This window comes from Calonectris borealis, chromosome 24 (genome assembly GCF_964195595.1).
Source record: "Calonectris borealis chromosome 24, bCalBor7.hap1.2, whole genome shotgun sequence".
Lineage (NCBI taxonomy): Eukaryota > Metazoa > Chordata > Aves > Procellariiformes > Procellariidae > Calonectris > Calonectris borealis.
This window is the reverse complement of record NC_134335.1, coordinates 351,815-370,130: the sequence shown is the minus strand read 5'-3', so window position 1 is coordinate 370,130 and position 18,316 is coordinate 351,815. Positions and strand designations below refer to the sequence as shown.

Here is an 18,316-nt window from a genome sequence, read left to right as displayed (position 1 = left end):
CTGTGGACTTGTTCCTACCTGCGCATACTGCTCTCTCTGGGGCGGACGCTTGTAGGCACTCACGAGTGGGCCCTGCGCTGCAGCTCGCGCACCAGTGCCGGGTCGCGGGGGCTGTCAAACTCGCTTTGTTTGGAGGATTAGATTAAACTCGACTAGCAAAGCATGGGAGAGCTTGGAAACGCTCCAGTCCCTTTCACACTCCCTAAAGAGACAGAAACGACCTAATTTTAATTTTCCTCCCCGGAAGTCCTGAGGAGAAGCCACCCTAGCCCTGCTCCCAAAGCAGAGCCCCGGCAGCACGTCAAGTGCGAAATAAGCAGAAGCGGCATCTCTGTAAACCCAATGGGCTCCGGAAGCTTTTCTGTCCTCTCTAACACCACAGATACTGTTTGGTTGCTTCTGTAAGGGGAAAACAGCCTTTCGCTCCCCCTCAGTCACTCCCTCCCTTCGGCTGATGAGCTTTAAAGGAAACAGGTATTTTACGTTCCCCAGATACAGGGGTTTTATAACTGATACTCATGTGTTTGCACGGGGAGTATTCTCCGGGAATACAGCGGGCACTTGTTGGATGTTAACCCCGTTCTTGCTGTGCTGTACAAGATGGAGGCGAGCCTGTGGTGTGACGCTGGGGACCAGAGGGAGCTGCTGGCCTAGTGCCATCGCCATTACCTTCTTCCTGGAGATGGCACCTGGCGGGACGCTGACCCGGCCCACAAGGCAAGCGGGGCGAGGGGGAGCAGGCAGGAGGCGGACGGGGAGGTGGAGGGGAAGGGCTGACAAGGTCGGCTCACGCTACCTCAGCGCCGCTACCCCTTCGCACCTACCGGGGTGGCTGTTTTCTCCCCCCAGAGAGCGGCTCGCCCGTGAGCCAGGCCGCCCCGCTTCCCTGGGCAGGCCCTGAGCCCCGGTCCTCGCCCCGCGCCGGCCCGGGAGAAGGGTGGGCGCCGCCGGAGGGAGGCTGGCGGAGCGGGGGGCGCCGGGCGCCCTGACAGGGGCTGAGGGCCCCTGCCAGGCGGTCCCCGCAGGCCAGGCCCGCCCCGCCCCGCCGCCCTCCCGCTTCGCCGCCGGCCCCGCGCCCTGGCTGCGCGCCGCCGGTATGCGGGGCGCCCGCCCGCGCCTCGCGCCCCATACCGGGCCCGGGGCCGCGCCGAGCGGCGCCCCGCGCCCCGCATACAGCCTGGCGCTATGGAGGAGGCTGGCGGGGTGGCCTATGCCGTATGCGCGGTCCCGGGCGCAGGCGGCTCGCGCTCTCGCTCTGCATTGCCATCGCGGTTATGCGGGCTGCTTGCGGCCCGGTTCTACGGCAGCCAGGTTCTGGGGCCCGCTCGCGAGGTGCCCCGCGCCTGCATGGCCCTCCGAGTTATCAGGGACGGCGGCGGCGGAAGGCTGCGCTATCCAGGGCGGCGGGCCGCGCTGGGGCTCGGGCCCGGGGCCCTGCATATCGCCCAGCGTTATGCCGGGCTAGCACCCGTCGCGCATGGCTTACCCAGGCGCCCGGGTGGCGGGATGGCGGGGCCCCGCAACCTGCATAGCACCCGCTGCTATGCAGGACCTCTGCGAGCCGGCGAAGTGCTATCCAGGGCGCGGGGCGCGGCCCGGCCCCGCTCTCTGGCTCGTCGCCTCACAGTAAAGATGGCGCACAGCGGTCGGTGGCGCTTCCCTGCCCGGCCCGGCAGCGGCGGCTGGGGCCGCCGGGGGCTGGGGGGGTCCCGGCTGCGGGTGCCGGCCGTGCGGAGCCTGCGAGCCGCCGAGCCGGCGGCGGCGCCGGCGGCGGCGGGCGAGGGGGAGCGCGGCGGCCCGTGCTCCGGCGGGGCGGCGGGAAGCGGGGGAGGCGGGGCAGCGCCGGGCTCCGGCGGCTCCGGGGGCCCCGCGGCCGGGGTGGGACCCGGCTTCGACGCGGCGCTCCAGGTCTCGGCCGCCATCGGCATCAACCTGCGGCGGTTCCGCGCGGCCTGCGGCGCCGAGGCGGGCAGCGGAGAGGTGAGGAGGGGCGGCGGGGTGGGGGGGGGGGGGGCGGGCGGCGGCGAGGAGGGAGGGCGCGGCGCGGCCCGCGGGTCCCGGCCCGCAGCATCCCCGCTCCGCCCCGGCGGGCGGCACACCCCCTGCCCGCACACCCCCTGCCCGCGCCGCCCGGACACACCTACTGCGCCCGCGGGGCCCGCGCCGCCGCTCCCGCTCCCCGCACAAAGGGCGCGCCCCGCCGCCGGGCCGCCGCCGCCTGCCGCGGGGGGGGGGGGGGCGCGGCGGGGAGCCCGGCGCGGCGGGCGGGCGGGTGGGTGCCGGCCGCCCTCCGCCTCCGCGCCGCGCGGTCCCTCCCCGCGCACGCGACTTGCCGCCGGTGTGTCCTCCCCGCCGCCGCCTCCATTATCCTCCTCCCGCCGCTCCCTCTCCCGCGCCCTCCGCGGGGGTGAGGAGCGCGCTCCCCCGCCACCGGGAGGTAGGATGGGGCCGGGGGCTCGTCTCCCCGCGGGGGGCGAACCGGGGCGCGGGGCCGGGCTGGCGTTTCTCCCCGTTGCGGAGGATGCTCTGCGGGGTAACGCGTCCTTCTCCGGGAGAGGGGGCTCGGAGGGGGCCGTCGGCGGGCCGAGGCGGCGAGCCGCGGTGTCGGCCCCTCCTGCGTGCCCCGCGGTAGGGGCCGCGCGCCGGCCCTCCTCCCCTTCGCCGCCCGGGACGCCCCGCCAGACCCCGGGGCAGCGGGGCCCGGTGTGAGCGCGGTTCGCTGGCACCCAGAGCGCTACTGTCTCTTTTTCTTTTTTTTTTTTTTTTTTTCCTTTTTTTTTTTTTTTGAGTTGCTCTTCTTCCTGCCTTCATTTTTTTTTTTTTTTTTTTAAGCCTTTCGAAGGCAGCCAGAGCAAGAGTCTGACAACGACCCACCTATTGATATTGACAGAACAGGGAAGACATGATGGGGGTGTGTTACTTACTACAAGCTGCAGCGTTCCTTTCCCCCGATTCTTGTTTTGCATCACTTGTTAGCTGCGTCCTTGCGCCAGCAAGAAAATTCCCCAGGTCCTTTGTAGCAGGAATGCTTTATTAGTTTTTTTTTTTTTGGAAAGGCCAGTTCTGTCTCTTCTTCCACAGGCATATTGTCAGCTGCGGAGGGGGTGAGCGTATCTTTGTCTATATTTTGCCCCTTTAAAGAGCAGTTGCTTTGCTTTTCCATTGCTGGTGATATCAGAGTTTATTAAAACACACATAAAAATACAGTTTTCTTGTGTCTTTCCGGCTTGGTTTCGGTGTTTTCTGTTGGGTGCCGTGAAGCGGAGCTAGTCACTCGTGGCTGAGCTAGAGTAATTCCTGGGCTGCAGAGTTCCAGCTCCAGCAGGCTGCGGTGCAGGGAGGAAGGGGGTCGTGTTTGCACGCACAGAGCTGATCGTGGAAACGCTTTTGACCTCAACAGTACAGCACTTTGGGTTTTAACTCGGGCTGCCCACCAGCATCCCTTTTATTTAATACCAGTGTCTTAAAGGCTGTGGTTTAGGACACTTGTACATTTTTCTGCTTGCAGTAGACCAGGTTCAATGGAATTTACCGGGTCTACTTGAAAGAAGTTAATATCTCACGAGCGCTAGTTCAGTGGCAGAAATGACTGAAATCTGGCTAACCAACCTGACCACAGAGTTGGGAGGTTTTTATGCGGGGGAGGCACTTTGTTTCTTTTCTTTTTTTGTAAGATGTCATTGGACTTTTTTTTTTTTTCTTCCAATTGTCTTAAACTATGTTTTTGCATCTCAGAAAAACTCTAAAACATCCCTGAAAGGTCTTTGTGAGTCTTTGTGAGATGCCTCTAGAGCATCTTTGCTTTAAAATAAAATAGCTTGAATGCATTCTTGGTGCTAGCAGCTGATGAAGACGGTGTCTCTTGGATCTTAAGAATTTTACTTCTTACATCACTTTTCTATTTAGCTACTAAAAACTTCTGTCTAATAACATTACATGCAGTGGAAAGTAACGATAAAAGTTCTTTGTAGGCTGAGATTCACCTGACCACTTGCGAGCAGGGAAGGGGTAGACCCAGGGTGCTTTTCCTCACTCTGAATTTGCAACGTGTGCTAGCGTTCTCGGGCGTACTCGGAGAGCAGATACTTGCAAGTATTCAGATGTAGTTGGCTCACTGAGTTGGTTTCTTTCCTTTGGTGATGCTCAAGAGACAAAGCGTTTTTGCATTGAAGGACCTATTTCTTGTGACCGATGACTTATTCTGCACGCGTTATAGTGAAGATCACACCACCGCTGCTGGTCACCAGCAGCGCTAGGATAAGCTCTGCTCTCCTGCGGTACGAGTTCTCTGCGGGGTGGGAGTGGGGAATGTGAATAGAGCTCTAGCACTTCTAAGTAATCAGCGTGTGGCTGCCACCCGTGGTCTCTTTGGAGGAGAGGGTGGCTGTGTGTTGGTGCCGAAATGGTCAAGTTCTGGTGCCTGTGTGATACTCTGCTTTGGGTGGAGATGTTCTTCTAGAAGGGGGCTTCCAGAAGACCCCTGCTTAGGAGGTCTCACCATGTCCTTTGAATAACTGCCTGATGCCTGCACCGTTCCCTTCGGCAAGGTTGAGGGTGCAAGCCTGAACCAAGCCAGTTACAATCTTCAGCTGAGTTGGCATTCTGCATCGGGAATAAACTCTTGAGTTGTTGCTTTGAGTTCAGGAGCCTGTGGCAATCGGGGGAAGAAGCTGTGTTATCTTTTTATGTACGACTTCTGCTCTGCTTGCTTATTTTTTTGACCTCTTGGTGGCATGCTGCATTCCAGTGTTCGCTTGTGTAAGTACCTGTTGAAATTGTGCGTTACCATCAAAATTTGATGTAACGAAAAAGTCAGAGCAAGTACTATGCTCGGTCTTTCCCTTGTCTCCTTGCCCATTTTGTGGAACTGAGCAGATTTTATTTCTCATCTAAAAGGTTCCTGAATTCTGGGATGCACTGCGTACTCCCTGGGTTTCTAGCGACTTTGTACAAAATCCTTGACTTCTGCTGCAGCTCAGTGTTTCACTGAGTTGTCTTGAAACCGGCTCGCTTTAAGGGAGCAACGTTCTGATAACTTGATTTTGGCACCGCAAGAGTTGGGGGCCGGGGGACTTTTTGCACAGTAAAGCTATAAGTGGTTGAAAACGGTGGCATTCGTACTGGATTTCTGCTTGATGCAAATGACACTTTAGTAATAAGGGAAATATGGTTGTGTTTTCTTGATTTGTTATGTCGATATTTGGTATGAGAGAAGTTTGCGTGTAATTGCCCAATACCTGCTACGCCTGTCACTTCAGAGCTCCCTCCCTGTCTCTGAAGTTTAATTGAAGCTTTGGGACATAAAAGTTGAGCGAGTGTTGGATGCACGTTGACAGTTTACTTCATAAATCTGCATCAGCTTGAAAGTTGCAGACACTTGAGGTTTGAAATGGAACGTCGTAGGATGATGGTGTCTCTAGTAGCGCTGCTGTAATTATACATGGATCATAATTTTTTACGAGGTAAGTGTTAGAGTCTTAGATGTTCACCGATGGCTGGCTTGTTTTGAAATGGTACGAGATCCATGTGCTGGGAGGAAGGAGTGGCTTCCATACTGCCGCCACAGTCACGCCTGAGCTGGAAGTACAGATAATTTCTCTCTTCCACGGGCATTAAAATTCTGTCTGCCTCAAAATTTCCTCTCCTAGTGTAATGTGGAATGGTCACTGTAAAACTGCCTGGGCGTTTAATCCGTGAAGTAGAGATGTAGAGCCCTGCCTGTTACTGGTAACGTGATGACTGCACATGCATGGGGAGATAACTGCTCGTAGGTATTGATGTAAAACAAGAGACGCGTGGTGAAGATGATACAGATTGCAGCCCAAGAGATGGAGGGCTCCTTCGTGCTTTTTCTCCTTCCTGAAGAGTGGAGCCCTCCTTTGTCAGAAGTGTGAAAATACATGTACATGTTTTAACCATCCTAATGAGTTTCCCATTTCTGCAATTCGGTCAGCGTTACATGGTACTCGAAACCCTCAGAGGAGTGGTTTTGTGAAGGTTTTTGGTGGAAAGGAATTTGGGGTTCCCCGTGAGAACCTGTTTTTGATGGAAGGTGATGTCACTCATCTCACTGACAGCAGTGATAGGCAGGTAAGACGGTTTCAGAAGCAGCAGCAATGCGCACTGACCAGTTTGCTCTGGGGGCTTTTCAACGCAGAACTTCCTTCAGCTGGAAAACTCACAGGACAGACTCTTGCAGCAGTGTGTTTCACTGCGTGCTTCTGTATTGTCATCAAAGCACTGAACTACAGATTTTACTGTACCACATTTGGAGGAAATGAGGGAAGAGACTGGGTAACTCTTTGAGTCAATAGTTCACTTCTCAGCCTCTTTTAACCAGCTTTCGAGTGCATCCCTGCTGAGGCTGCGTCCTCCTGACCTGTTGAGTGCATGTGGAACAGTGCCGGTGGCTTCCGTGAGCGAGTGGGTAATGGCGTGCTTTTCTCCTGCGGACGTGTGTGAGGGAGCACGCTTGCTGCAGCTTTTCCAGCTGTGGTGCCAAAGCTTGCTGCCTGTACCGCTTTTAAGCGGCAAGAATTAAGCGGGAAAAGGTACTGTCTTCTGTGAAGTAAAACTGCGACAAGGAGGCATTTGGTTCAGGTTTCAGCTCTGTTTGGTTTCAGTGAACAGAAACACGGGTAACCTGTGTTCAGAGGGAGCCTTCCAGTAGAGGGACTTTGTTTTTGTTGGTTCAGGTCGCAAACCAGCAAAGGTTTGTCACTTATGCTGGTTTTGGCTGGGATAGGGTTAATTTTCTTCACAGTAGCTAGTATGGGGCTATGTTTTGGATTTGTGCTGAAAACAGTGTTGATAACACAGGGATGTTTTCGTTCCTGCTGAGCAGTGCTTATACAGAGTCAAGGCCTTTTCTGCTCCTCACCCCACCCCACCAGCGAGCAGGCTGGGGGTGCAGAAGAAGTTGGGTGGGAGGACACAGCCGGGACAGCTGACCCCAACTGACCAAAGGGATATCCCATACCATATGGTGTCGTGCTCAGCATGTGGAGCTGGGGGAAGAAGGAGGAAGGGAGGATGTTCCAAGTGATGGCATTTGTCTTCCCAAGTAACCGTTACGTGTGATGGAGCCCTGTTTTCCCGGAGATGGCTGAACACCTGCCTGCCAACGGGAAGCAGGGAATGAATTCCTTGTTCTGCTTTGCTTGCGTGCGCGGCTTTTGCTTTATCTATTAAACTGTTTTTCTCTCAATCCATGAGTTTTCTCACTTTTACCCTTCCGAGTCTTCCCCCCATCCCTCGGAGGGGGAGTGAGCGCGCGGCTTTGTGGGGCTTAGTTGCCGGCTGGGGTTAAACCATGACTCCTTTTTTTGACTTGTCCTATAGACTACCTGAGGAAACTGTATCTGGCGTTTTTTGGAGGGCATCCTCATCCCCTCCAGTCTCTTACGAAGCCCAGACTGTTTTGCAGTGAAGTATTGGTAAAGGGCAGACAAAGGGAGTCACTGATGAGATTCTGCGTCTCGTGTCTCTCTCCAGCATTGGTGGCCGCTGGGGATGACTTTGGCAAAGAATGAGGGTTCTTGCAAACTACAAGAATGTGGGTTCTTGCAAACTACTCAAATGATTGCATTTCTGGCAGTTAAACCCTTTTAGCTGGGTGGCCACGCAACACAAGCCTCTGGGGTTTTGATGATCTTGTTTTTTACTGAGAGTATTGCAGTTCATTATGGTCAGGCCCCTCAGTTCAATCTTCTGCACTGACAGCAAGTGAGTTCTCAGACCTTAAGGTAAAGGGATACCACAAAATTCCCACAGAGGGGTGAGCTCTTCCCCCCTGAGCCAAGCTACAAAGCATAGTTCGACTTTAATAACATTTTTGTGCTTTGCCGGGTGGTGTACGTTTCTTTAGGAGCGAAAGATGAGTTTGCCACCACTAAAGATTTTTAATGCATTGATACAGCAACTTTAAAGCAGAGCCGTGTGTGTGCAGAAGTATCTGAAGTTTTGCAACCCGCTCCTTTGGTGTGTTGGGCAGCCTTGTTAGTTACGTCTACTGTTGTTTAACAACAAGCTTTGGAATTCTTTCCTTTCCTCAGTTGTCCAAGTCTGGCTGAAGCATTGCTTTCTAAACATCCATTATGGAGCGGGAGAGAGAGAGATTTTGCTTGCCAGAAGCGGTGTGTTGCCAGTGGTCTCTTAGATGTGGTCCGGGAGGCTTTGGTCTCGCTTTTCTCTCACCGGGTGCAAGCTAAATCTTTCTAGGTAATAGTTTGGCTGACCCTCTTTCCTTGGAAGTGGTATTGAAAGCTTGTTGCAACCAGAATGAGACTGTTTCAGATGCTCTAAAAAGCATCCCTCTTTGTTCAGGCTGGAAATTGTGAATCAGAATTTCGCATCCAGGATGGCACCAGGACTCTGTGGAAAGCAGGGACCGGTTGCGTTTTGTTAGTCGGGTGCTGCTGTGCGTTAGTCTGTTCTGCTGCTCGCGGTTTGGCCAGATAGCAAGAGACTGGCTGGATTGTTACCTCCTAACACTGGATATTCTCATTTTCCTGCAAGCTGGCCAGAGTGATCTGCGCGCTCGGTAATATTGTCAGAACGGGCGCTTCTGCACTTGAGCCCCACAAAGAGCAACTTGCTCTTTATAATTCTAAAATTAGGTGTCGTCCGAGGGACTCTGGAAGCTGCAGTCATAATCACGGTTGTATTGTCATGGTTGATTGCCGAGGGTACTGCTGCAGCAGTCGCAGGGGTGTATCCTCCTGTTGTTCTAGTTTGGGGGTTGTCATGTGGAGGTCACCCAGGTAAGAGCTGTTCTGTGCTCTCAGGACATGGTGTGTAGATCGGTGCTGTTTCGAGGCGAAGCCCCAGCAGAGTCTGTGCGTCACTCCCGTTCAGAGCTTTTGTCTAATTAAAGAACGAAAGGACGAGTGGACCCTCAGCCGAGTCAGTACATAACAGTAACCCCAAGTGCTCCGCCGCTTATTAGCGGCGTTGCATCGCAAGTAATAACTTGGGAAGCATCTCCCTGAACTCCCAGATGACTCCACTCCCAACACGAGCGCAGAGTGCACCCGGCGTTTATCTCGGGGTTACTTACTGCTAACCTCTGAGGATGTTTACTCTGCTGAAAGAAGAGGAGTCTGTTAGATATTGTGCCGTAGTTACTAAGCAGGCTTCTGAATGAGCTTCTAAAAATAGCTTATCTCTTTCCAAGAAGATGAGGTGCGGTACAGTTGGGGCCAAAACCAAGATGGTGAACGGGAAAAAAGTAAAGCATTGTTCTGATAACTCTATTGTAAAACTAAATAAACCTTTCCAAGAGCTGATTGGAACAGCTGCGTTGCTGGTTTAGTGCTTCTGACAGCTTTGATGACAGTCCTGTGCAACTTTATGGATCCGTAGTGGTACGGGTTATACTATTATTCCTCAGACAGAGATTGGAACATCAGTCAGTACCTTCAGTATAGTTTCTCATTTGAAGGTAGATTTTCCTCCGACATCTTTAGCTGGAAATTCTTTGAAAGGTAGTTTTGCTCAAGAATGTTGTAATAGAGATTTGCTTACAACTTTTCTGTTCGTGTAGTAACTGGGTTACTTCAGGAAAAGCCTCTCTTCATCTGCTCATGACTCTCAGGTTTAAACCAGTTGAGGTAGTGTAATGTTTGGGTGGGAGATGTAGGTGGAAGCTCTGCTGCCCGTCGAGAGATCGCCCCTTGCCTGCTTGGGTAGGCTTCGTGTCTTGCAGATGAGGCAAGCCTTTCCTCATCCTTTTATTTATAATCCCAAGTGACCTTTTTTGTGTTGCGTTATTCTTTCTCAGGTAAATGAGGTCACGTTCAAAACCATTATGGTTTTTAATTACTCTCCATCTGTCGTGCTTTATAGTCACTTCTGAAAAACTGGAGGGAGGCTGTTCCTGCTTAATTTGCCTCAAAACTGCATTTTGACATATGATGGCTGACTGGATGGTTTAGCCTGGCAAATGCATACTGATGTTTAGTGGCCTTCTTGATCTTCTCTGATAAGTTACAAGGCTGCCTTCTCAGATGATGAGAACGACCGTTTTGAGGTCACCAGTACACTCATGAATGTCACCGAACAAACATGAATGATGTATTGGTCATGCTACTTGTAGTTGTAAATGAAGCCAAAGTGATTATTTTTTGGAGAGTGCCTTTTTACCGTAGACAGTTCTGGTGACTGGTAGGAAATGAGAAAAAATGATCATTCCCAGGATATCGGGCCAAAGCCGGAATTAACATGTCCTATTGGAAAAGGAAGGTAACAGCTATTAAAAATAATGCAGGTTCCAATTGTGGATTATGACAGGCAATTGTCAAAAATACAGAAAGTACTGATGTGGTAGCCGCAGATAAAATAATAAGGATTTTAGGACCCCGAATAACAAAACGAAGATAACATTCGTAGCAGCTGGGTGAACTTGGAGGCAGACACAAGTCAAGACTGTTAGTTGTGTTTTGTTATTCGCTTCATGGTCTCAGCCCCCAAATATTTCTAAACAAAGTGTATCTGTCAGGGTTGTTTGGTGATAGCTGGGTTAGGGATGGACATTTCGGGACAGCAGGAATGGGGATTCCTCCTGCAGAAATCACGCGTTGTTTCCTCACCTCTCCAATCATCTTCACCACGTGCTTGTGTGGAAATCCTCAACGGGGTCAGGCAGCAGGGAAGCAAATCTGAACAAACTTCTTCGGGGACGTAGAAGTCGCATACCTCTTTCTTTTCATAAAGAGCACAAAAAGGTGGAGGAGTGGCTGGAGCATTAGAAAACCACACTATGGGTCCTCGTGTGTCTTGAGGCCCAGTGTTTGGTTCTGGGCAGAAGAGCAGTTAGCAGAAAAGACGCTTCTGTCGTGTGATGCTGCAACCTTTGAACACCAAACTGCAAAGTCGTAACTTTAAATGCATGCTTGTTTTCATGTTCCTAAGGTCTAACTGCACACAGTCAGCCCCCCTGCAACTTTGTTGTTATATATCAGGTTATTTTTATTTGCAACTGCATGAGACTGTATTTAACATTAGATGCATCTCTTCCTTTGTTACTGGCGGTTTGCAGTAGTTGGCCAACAGCGAGCGTTTCATACCCACCTGAGCTGAGCACCAGTAACTGATTTTAGCATAAGGTATTGTTTTAGATTACACTGAACTTACTTGCCTCTCTGGGCAGGGATGGTCTCTAATTCAATCTTGTAAATAAGTCTTTGTGGCTGTTACTCTTCCTGAAAATAATTTGTTTATTTAGTGTTTTAAATGGTCTGTTGGAAATGTGACTAGCCCTTGGAGCTGAGTACCTTGACACTGCCATAGAGAGGGCTCTGTCTGTCGGGTGTGCCTCTTCGGGCCGCAGCATTATGGCTCTGGACGTACAGCCGGCCAGCCGTCCCTTGCTCAGAGCAGTTTCTGCGCAGCAAACGAATGAAGCGCTGGGGAGCTGTTCAGTTAGAGCTGGGAGGCTTGGAAATGAATTGTTCTATGGAAGGAAACCGCTGCTGTCTTTTTTCACCAAGCAGCCTGTAGGTTTCTCCTATAAGGGGCTGTATACATGCCTTAAGAGTCTTCTGCTTGCGGCAGCAAGTTCTGTTTCCTTGTGGGACATGTGCTCATACACACAAAAGTCAGCGTTACTCGGCCTTTCTTTGTACCTAGCATGTGCTACACACATGTCATTGTGTGTTTGAAAATGCTGCAGATCTCGATTTTTGGTAGGCTAACGAAGAAGAAATCGCGTGGGGTGAGCGGCTCTTCCCTCTGCGTTTCTAAACCTGACTGTTCGCAGGTAGCTTGTTATTTTTCCGCTTGCACTCCTAGCATTTAGACCGTTTCAGCCCGAAATCATCTCTCCTTTTGTTGGTGCCAGGAACCCTTTTCCTTGAGTGTGCATCCCTGCGAAGGCAGTGTTTACACCCTGCAGGCAGCCCGCGTGCTTGGGGAGTGGCAGGCAGGCATGACGGGGCCGGTGGTCTGCAGCGCTGCACACGGGCGAGCGGGGAGCCCCGCACTTCTGCGGCCTTTCTCACTCCGGTTTTATTACTGTAGGATTAAAGTTGAGAAGTGGTAGCTTTTCCCTTTCAGGAGAAGGTCTCGGGGGGATTCTGCACGATGCAAGGTTCCTTGGGTAGAAACAACGCATTTTGGCGTAATTTTATTTCTTTTACGTTGCTTTATCGTTGCTTTTTCTGGTTTTCTTGGCATCATTGCTGCCACTGCAAAGAGCAGATAGGCAGCAGGGATGTGAGGACGGGCAGGACGTCCCCCTCTCCAGCAGTGTGCGGTGATACTTGCTTACAGCAATTATGAACTGCAGCCAAAGCGTATATGTATTTTCTTTGATTCGCTAGAGCATTATTTGTGTTGAAAACCCAAATGACCTTCTGTTCAGAATATTTACTCTATTTGAATTGTTTAATACTGAGGCTCATCCAACAGAAACCAAGCAGAAAATTTTTAGAAGTAGTTTGTCTTAAGCCTTGCTGCTTTTTATTGCATCACGACTTTCCTGTAGACACAGGTATGGGCCTCAGTGCATGTGGTTTAATTTCTTTAAAGCTAAACTGTGGTTTCAGTAGCTGAGACTTTCTTTGTGGTCTGTCCTGTAAGTAGATGAATTAGAAATTTAATGTACAAAGGACAAGGCGGAAAAAAGGCACTGTTTTGACAAAGTCTTTTGTCAGGCCTAAGCTGCATCAGGAAATGGCATTATGTCTTTGCACGGCACTTCTCCTCTTCACAGTGTTGCACCTTTTTACTTTCAGGATACTGTTCTTGTAGTACTTGCTCTTCTCAAAGCTCTTTGTAGACTCACATTGTTACAGGAACAGCACAGTTACTTTCTAGCATGCGGCCGCATCACACAGCAGTTTAAAGAAGCAAGCAAGCGACATCTCTGTTTTCCAAGTTCAGGGGAAACTCAAGACTGGCGAACATAAATACTTGAGGTGAAATCGGACTAGGAAAGCTGGAACAATGTAAAAACAAAAATGTGTCACAAATCTTGGTGGCAGACAAATAGTTTTTGCGTACTCCCTTGAAAAACCTGTCTTAATGTGAACAGAGTGCCTTTAACATCATGCCTCTGTCAGAGGGAAAAGCTTTACAATGGAAGTCAGGTTTTCATCTCTCCTAAAGACGAAGTCTGAAGTGAATTAAAAAAAAACCAACAACAAAACCCAATCCAAACCAACAACAAAAACCACCTTTACTGTAATGAAGAGTCAATTTTTAAGAAAATTGTCCTTGACGTTCCATAGTGTTACCTGCATGGCTACTAATTTAATTATTCTTTGAAATGTAACTATTAGTAAAGGTTGTGGTCCCTGAGCAAGACATGCTTTTTTGGTGGTGACTTTGCTGGGAACCATAGGAGAGGAAACGACCTTCAGTGTCTGTGAGAGAAAGCTTGTTCTGCCACCTTACTGGTTTGCAGTGTTTCTAGATCTTTAGTGCTATGACAGGCTGCAGCTCTCGGGGTGTACGAATGATGCCTGCGTCTTAGGGATGACTCTGTCTTCCCATCATAGCTTTAGTTGACTTTAACTTCTTCCTTAGCTGGGCTTGGAGGTTGTTGCGTGATGGAGCTAATGGGGTGGGATTCAGCTGAAGGCATGCCAATCTCTGTAGGTCCAAAGAGACCCTGGAACCATGCGTTTTCCTTCCAGAGACCGTAAGCATTGCTGTTGGGCCTTGTGGGAGCGGGTGGCGAGCACTCCCTCAGGGAAGCTGTCAGAAAGGAACTGGAGCAAGCCCTGAGGTCTTGTTCAAGCTCCAGGATGCTCAGGCAGAGTTATAGAGCTCAGATGCTTCTGCTCATCCAGAGAGGCTTTTAAATGAGTTTGGAGGAAGTTAGTCTACGTTTGTACTAGAAAAATAAACATGGAAACACTTCTTTTGCTGGAGTATGTCTTTAGGGTAGTTTGAATAATTACAAGAGTAGACCTTTGTGGTTTGATATGAGCAGCAGATTTTATGTATTAAGGGTTTGTTTCCATATATACTTATCCTTTGTTTCCCCATAACTCTTTTTGATCGCTCCATAGCTGTAAACTATAGCTGCTTTATATGTATATATAAAAGTTGTATTTCCTTTTCAGCAATTGTTTGCTAGAAGAACAAATGCGAGTGTGTTACTTGGGGAGGGAAAATCCTCTGGAATCCTTTCATGCTTTGATCATAGTGAAGTTCGTTTTAATGTTAATGTCCACGTCTTCAAATTTCCATCCACTTTCTCATTGCAGGATGAACAGTTTTTAGGTTTTGGTTCAGATGAAGAAGTCAAAGTACGAAGTCCCACCAGGTCCCCCACAGGTATGTTCAAGTCACAGGATTGGATGTTGACTTTGTATTCTCCTTTGTGATGGTTTTGCCGTGCCTCTCCTGTTTGTTCCATCAAATCTTATCCACCATAAAAGCCACGCCAGTCTTTGGATTCAACTCGGTTAGTTTTGGACTCTTTACGTCTAATCTGTTATGGAACAGGGAAAGTTTGAGTAAAAGTTATACTGATGAAACCAGTATTTGAAACCTCATGTTAGTGTTTTGGAGAGGCAATTATTTTAATAGTAAGGATCTAAAACTGGTTTGAATATTTCAATGTCTTTCAATAAACCTGTTATCGCTGTACCTGGAACCTTCACATTTCGGAAACAAAACAAATATAGAACGCTTGAGGATAAGCTGTAGCTAAGTTGTTGCATTTTCAACTTTGAAGATGTAGGATCAAATCATGATGGGACTGCCAGTGAATGAATTCAGCTTTGTTTTAGATTCTTGTCAATAAATGCTCTCACCGCAGCACTCTGCTCATTCACCACAATGATCTACTCAGCTTGGCCTTGCCAGCAAACGCTGCTGTGGAGAGCCTTGCTGATAGGGTATTTCAGTTGTACGTTGTCAGAGCTATGTGAAGACCCAGAACTGGAATAGCTGGGTTTGGTGGGCGTGCATTGAAATGCACGGGTAGAGGTGAGTAATCAAGTCTTGCACATCTGCTTGATGATTCCAAGTGCAATGCCAAGCGCTAACTGCGTTTCAAAGCTAAAATCATTTTTTTGAGTAAATTACCTCGTATCAATCTCTCCCTGTACCTTGTTCTTGCCTTACTGACATCCCTTAGCAGTGCAGATGGATGGTACTAGAGAAGAAGGATTGTTTTTTTTTCCTCCTTTCAACTAGCTGTGATCTGCTTAAAAAAAAAAACTTTTAGTTGTTTGAAAGGTGGCACGTGCCCTTGGGAATTATTGTTCCCTCTCAACATTAGGTTGATAGTGGGTTTGTGCCATTGCATATATAGTTGTTGCGAAAAGGCAAGCTTGCGTTTTAAAAAAAATTATCTACTTCATATTTTATATGGGAGAAGAGGTTTGTTGGGAAAGGTACTCTTTACATGTATTGATAAAACTGGTTTTTTATTTGTTGATTAACTGAAATGTCTTGGCAACTTGTACAGGCAGTGTGACTGATACTGAGTAAATACTTGCATGACCTGGGTAATGCTGATCTGATGCTCGGAGAAATCTAATGTGTGCTCTGCATTCTCTGCTTCCCTCTCAGTTAAGTCTAGTCCACGGAAACCTCGCGGGAGGCCCCGGAGCAGTTCTGACCGAAGTTCAGCTGTACTATCAGACTCTTCATCAGTGTGTTCCCCTTCGAGCAAGTCTGAAACCACATCCATGGAGAAGGTAAAGAAGAAGGAGTTGAAGAGTGGGGAAAAAAGACGAGGAAGACCTCCAACGCTTACGAGCATGAAGTTCAAATTGTCACAAGTAAAGGACACATCAGACATTCAGAAGGGCAGTAAAGAAGAAAAAGAGAGTCTGAAAAAAATCAAAAGGTCACCATCCACTACGTTTCAGCAGGCAACTAAAATCAAGAAATTAAGAACTAGTAAGCTCTCCCCACTGAAATCTAAATTTAAGCCTGGGGCGAAACTTCAGATTGGGAGGAAGAGTGTTCAGATTGTGCGCAGGAGAGGTAGGCCACCGTCCTCTGAACGTTTAAAGACTTCCTCAACCTTAGTCATAAACTCGCAGCTGGAGAAACCCCAAAGGATACGCAAGGAAAAGGATGGCACGCCACCTCTTACGAAAGAAGAAAAGACTGCTGTCAGACAAAGTCCACGCAGGATTAAGCCCGTTAGGATTATACCTTCCACCAAAAGGACGGATGCTGCAATTGCTAAGCAGCTCTTGCAGAGGGCTAAAAAGGGGGCGCAAAAAAAAATTGAGAAAGAAGCAGCCAAACTGCAGGGCAGGAAGGGGAGAACCCAGCTCAAAAATATCCGACAGTTCATCATGCCAGTTGTGAGTGCTATCTCTTCACGGATTATTAAAACGCCCAAACGGTTCATTGAGGATGAAGACTACGATCCTCCTATTAAAATATCCAGACTAGAATCCACACCAAACAGCAGGTTCAGCGCTACGTCTTGTGGCTCGAGTGAAAAGTCCAGCGCTGCTTCTCAGCATTCGTCTCAGATGTCTTCGGACTCCTCGCGGTCCAGTAGCCCCAGCGTGGATACGTCTACGGACTCCCAGGCTTCTGAGGAAATGCAGACGCTTTCTGAAGAGCGAAGCAATACTCCAGAAGTTCACACACCGCTGCCTGTTTCTCAGTCCCCTGAAAACGATAACGGCGATAGGAGAAACAGAAGATTTTCGATAACAGAAAGAAGTTTTGGCCAAAGGACTGCTAAAAAGCTGTCAGCCTTACCAAGCGTGCCGCAGCAGCAGTCCTCCTCCTCTCCTCCTCCCCCTTTACTCACTCCCCCACCACCACTGCAGCCTGCTTCCAGCATCTCGGACCATACGCCTTGGCTTATGCCTCCTACCATACCGTTAGCCTCGCCCTTTCTTCCCGCTTCTGCTGCGCCGATGCAAGAGAAACGGAAGTCGATTCTGCGAGAGCCGACGTTTAGGTGGACCTCCCTGAAGCATTCCAGGTCAGAACCACAGTACTTCTCATCAGCAAAATATGCCAAAGAGGGTCTTATTCGCAAACCGATATTCGATAACTTCAGACCCCCACCACTGACGCCGGAGGACGTTGGCTTTGCATCCGGCTTCTCAACGCCAGGTGCTACAGCTCCAGCACGTCTGTTTTCTCTTCACTCTGGAACGAGGTTTGATATGCACAAGAGAAGTCCTCTGCTGAGAGCGCCCAGATTCACGCCAAGTGAGGCCCACTCCAGGATCTTTGAATCTGTAACTCTGCCCCCATCGGTTGGTCGAACCACTACAGGGACCTCTGCAACGGGTGTCTCTTCTCGGAAGCGGAAGAGGAGAGTGTTTAGCCCCATCCGATCGGAACCCAGATCTCCTTCGCACTCCATGAGGACAAGAAGCGGGAGACTTAGTACCTCTGACCTGACAACTCTCACCCCACAGTCTTCTGTCTCTTCCTCATTAACTAGCATTTCTGTTAGTTCTCTTGCCACTAGTGCCTTAAATTCAACTTTTACTTTTCCTTCCCATTCCCTGACGCAGTCTGGGGAATCAGCAGAAAGAAGCCAGAGACCGAGGAAGCAGACTAGCACTCCGGCAGAGCCTTTCTCATCTAGTAGCCCTGCTCCTCTCTTCCCCTGGTTCACGTCGAGTCCCCAGACAGAGAGAGGCAGAAACAAGGACAGGGCAGCAGAGGAGCTCTCCAAAGATAAAGACGCTGACAAAAGCCTGGAGAAGGACAAGAGCAGAGAGAAAGACAGAGAGAGAGAAAAGGAGAACAAACGGGAGTCAAGGAAAGAGAAAAGGAGAAAAGGGTCAGAAATTCAGAGTAGCTCTGCTTTGTTTCCTGTAGGTAAAATGCCCAAAGAAAAAGTTGTCAGCGAAGACGTTGCAGCATCATCGTCTGCCAAAAAAACTGCTGGGCGGAAGAAGTCTACAGCAATAGATCCCGCGGCAGATGTTTCCACTGCTGCTCTGGTAGATACGGCAGCCATCAAAACCAAAACGTCCAAGAAAGGTAGAGGGGGGTTGGACAAATCGGATCTGGACCTCAGCCCCGCTGTGCCGTCTTTGGAGAAGGAAAAAGCCCTGCGTCTTTCTGCTCCTTCGTCAAGCACTGTTAAACATTCCGCTTCCTCCATCAGCTCTATGTTGGCTCAAGCAGACAAACTGCCAATGACTGACAAGAGGGTGGCCAGTCTTCTGAAAAAGGCAAAAGCCCAGCTGTACAAGATTGAGAAGAGCAAGTCCCTCAAACAAGCAGATCAGCCAAAAGCACAGGTATTCCTTTTTCCAAGGTGGTTTGTTTGGGGTTTTTTTTTTTGCTAGAATGCATCTTATTTTGAACTTGCGCTGAAAGTCACAAGTAGCTTTTGTATCCTAAGCGTAAAGAATTAAAG

The 18,316-nt window shown here is 49.8% G+C and overlaps 1 protein-coding gene across 1 annotated transcript in view; it reads left to right on the top strand.

The window, feature by feature from the left end:
* Positions 1-1,617: 1,617 nt before the first annotated feature.
* Positions 1,618-18,316, top strand: part of KMT2A (lysine methyltransferase 2A) — a 46,963-nt gene continuing 30,264 nt past the window's right edge. The window contains exons 1-3 of the mRNA XM_075172777.1: positions 1,618-1,980; positions 14,214-14,283; positions 15,529-18,197. Of these exons, the coding sequence (XP_075028878.1) occupies positions 1,633-1,980; positions 14,214-14,283; positions 15,529-18,197 (3,087 nt within the window). The 5' untranslated portion in view covers positions 1,618-1,632. The remainder of the gene's footprint in view (positions 1,981-14,213; positions 14,284-15,528; positions 18,198-18,316) is intronic.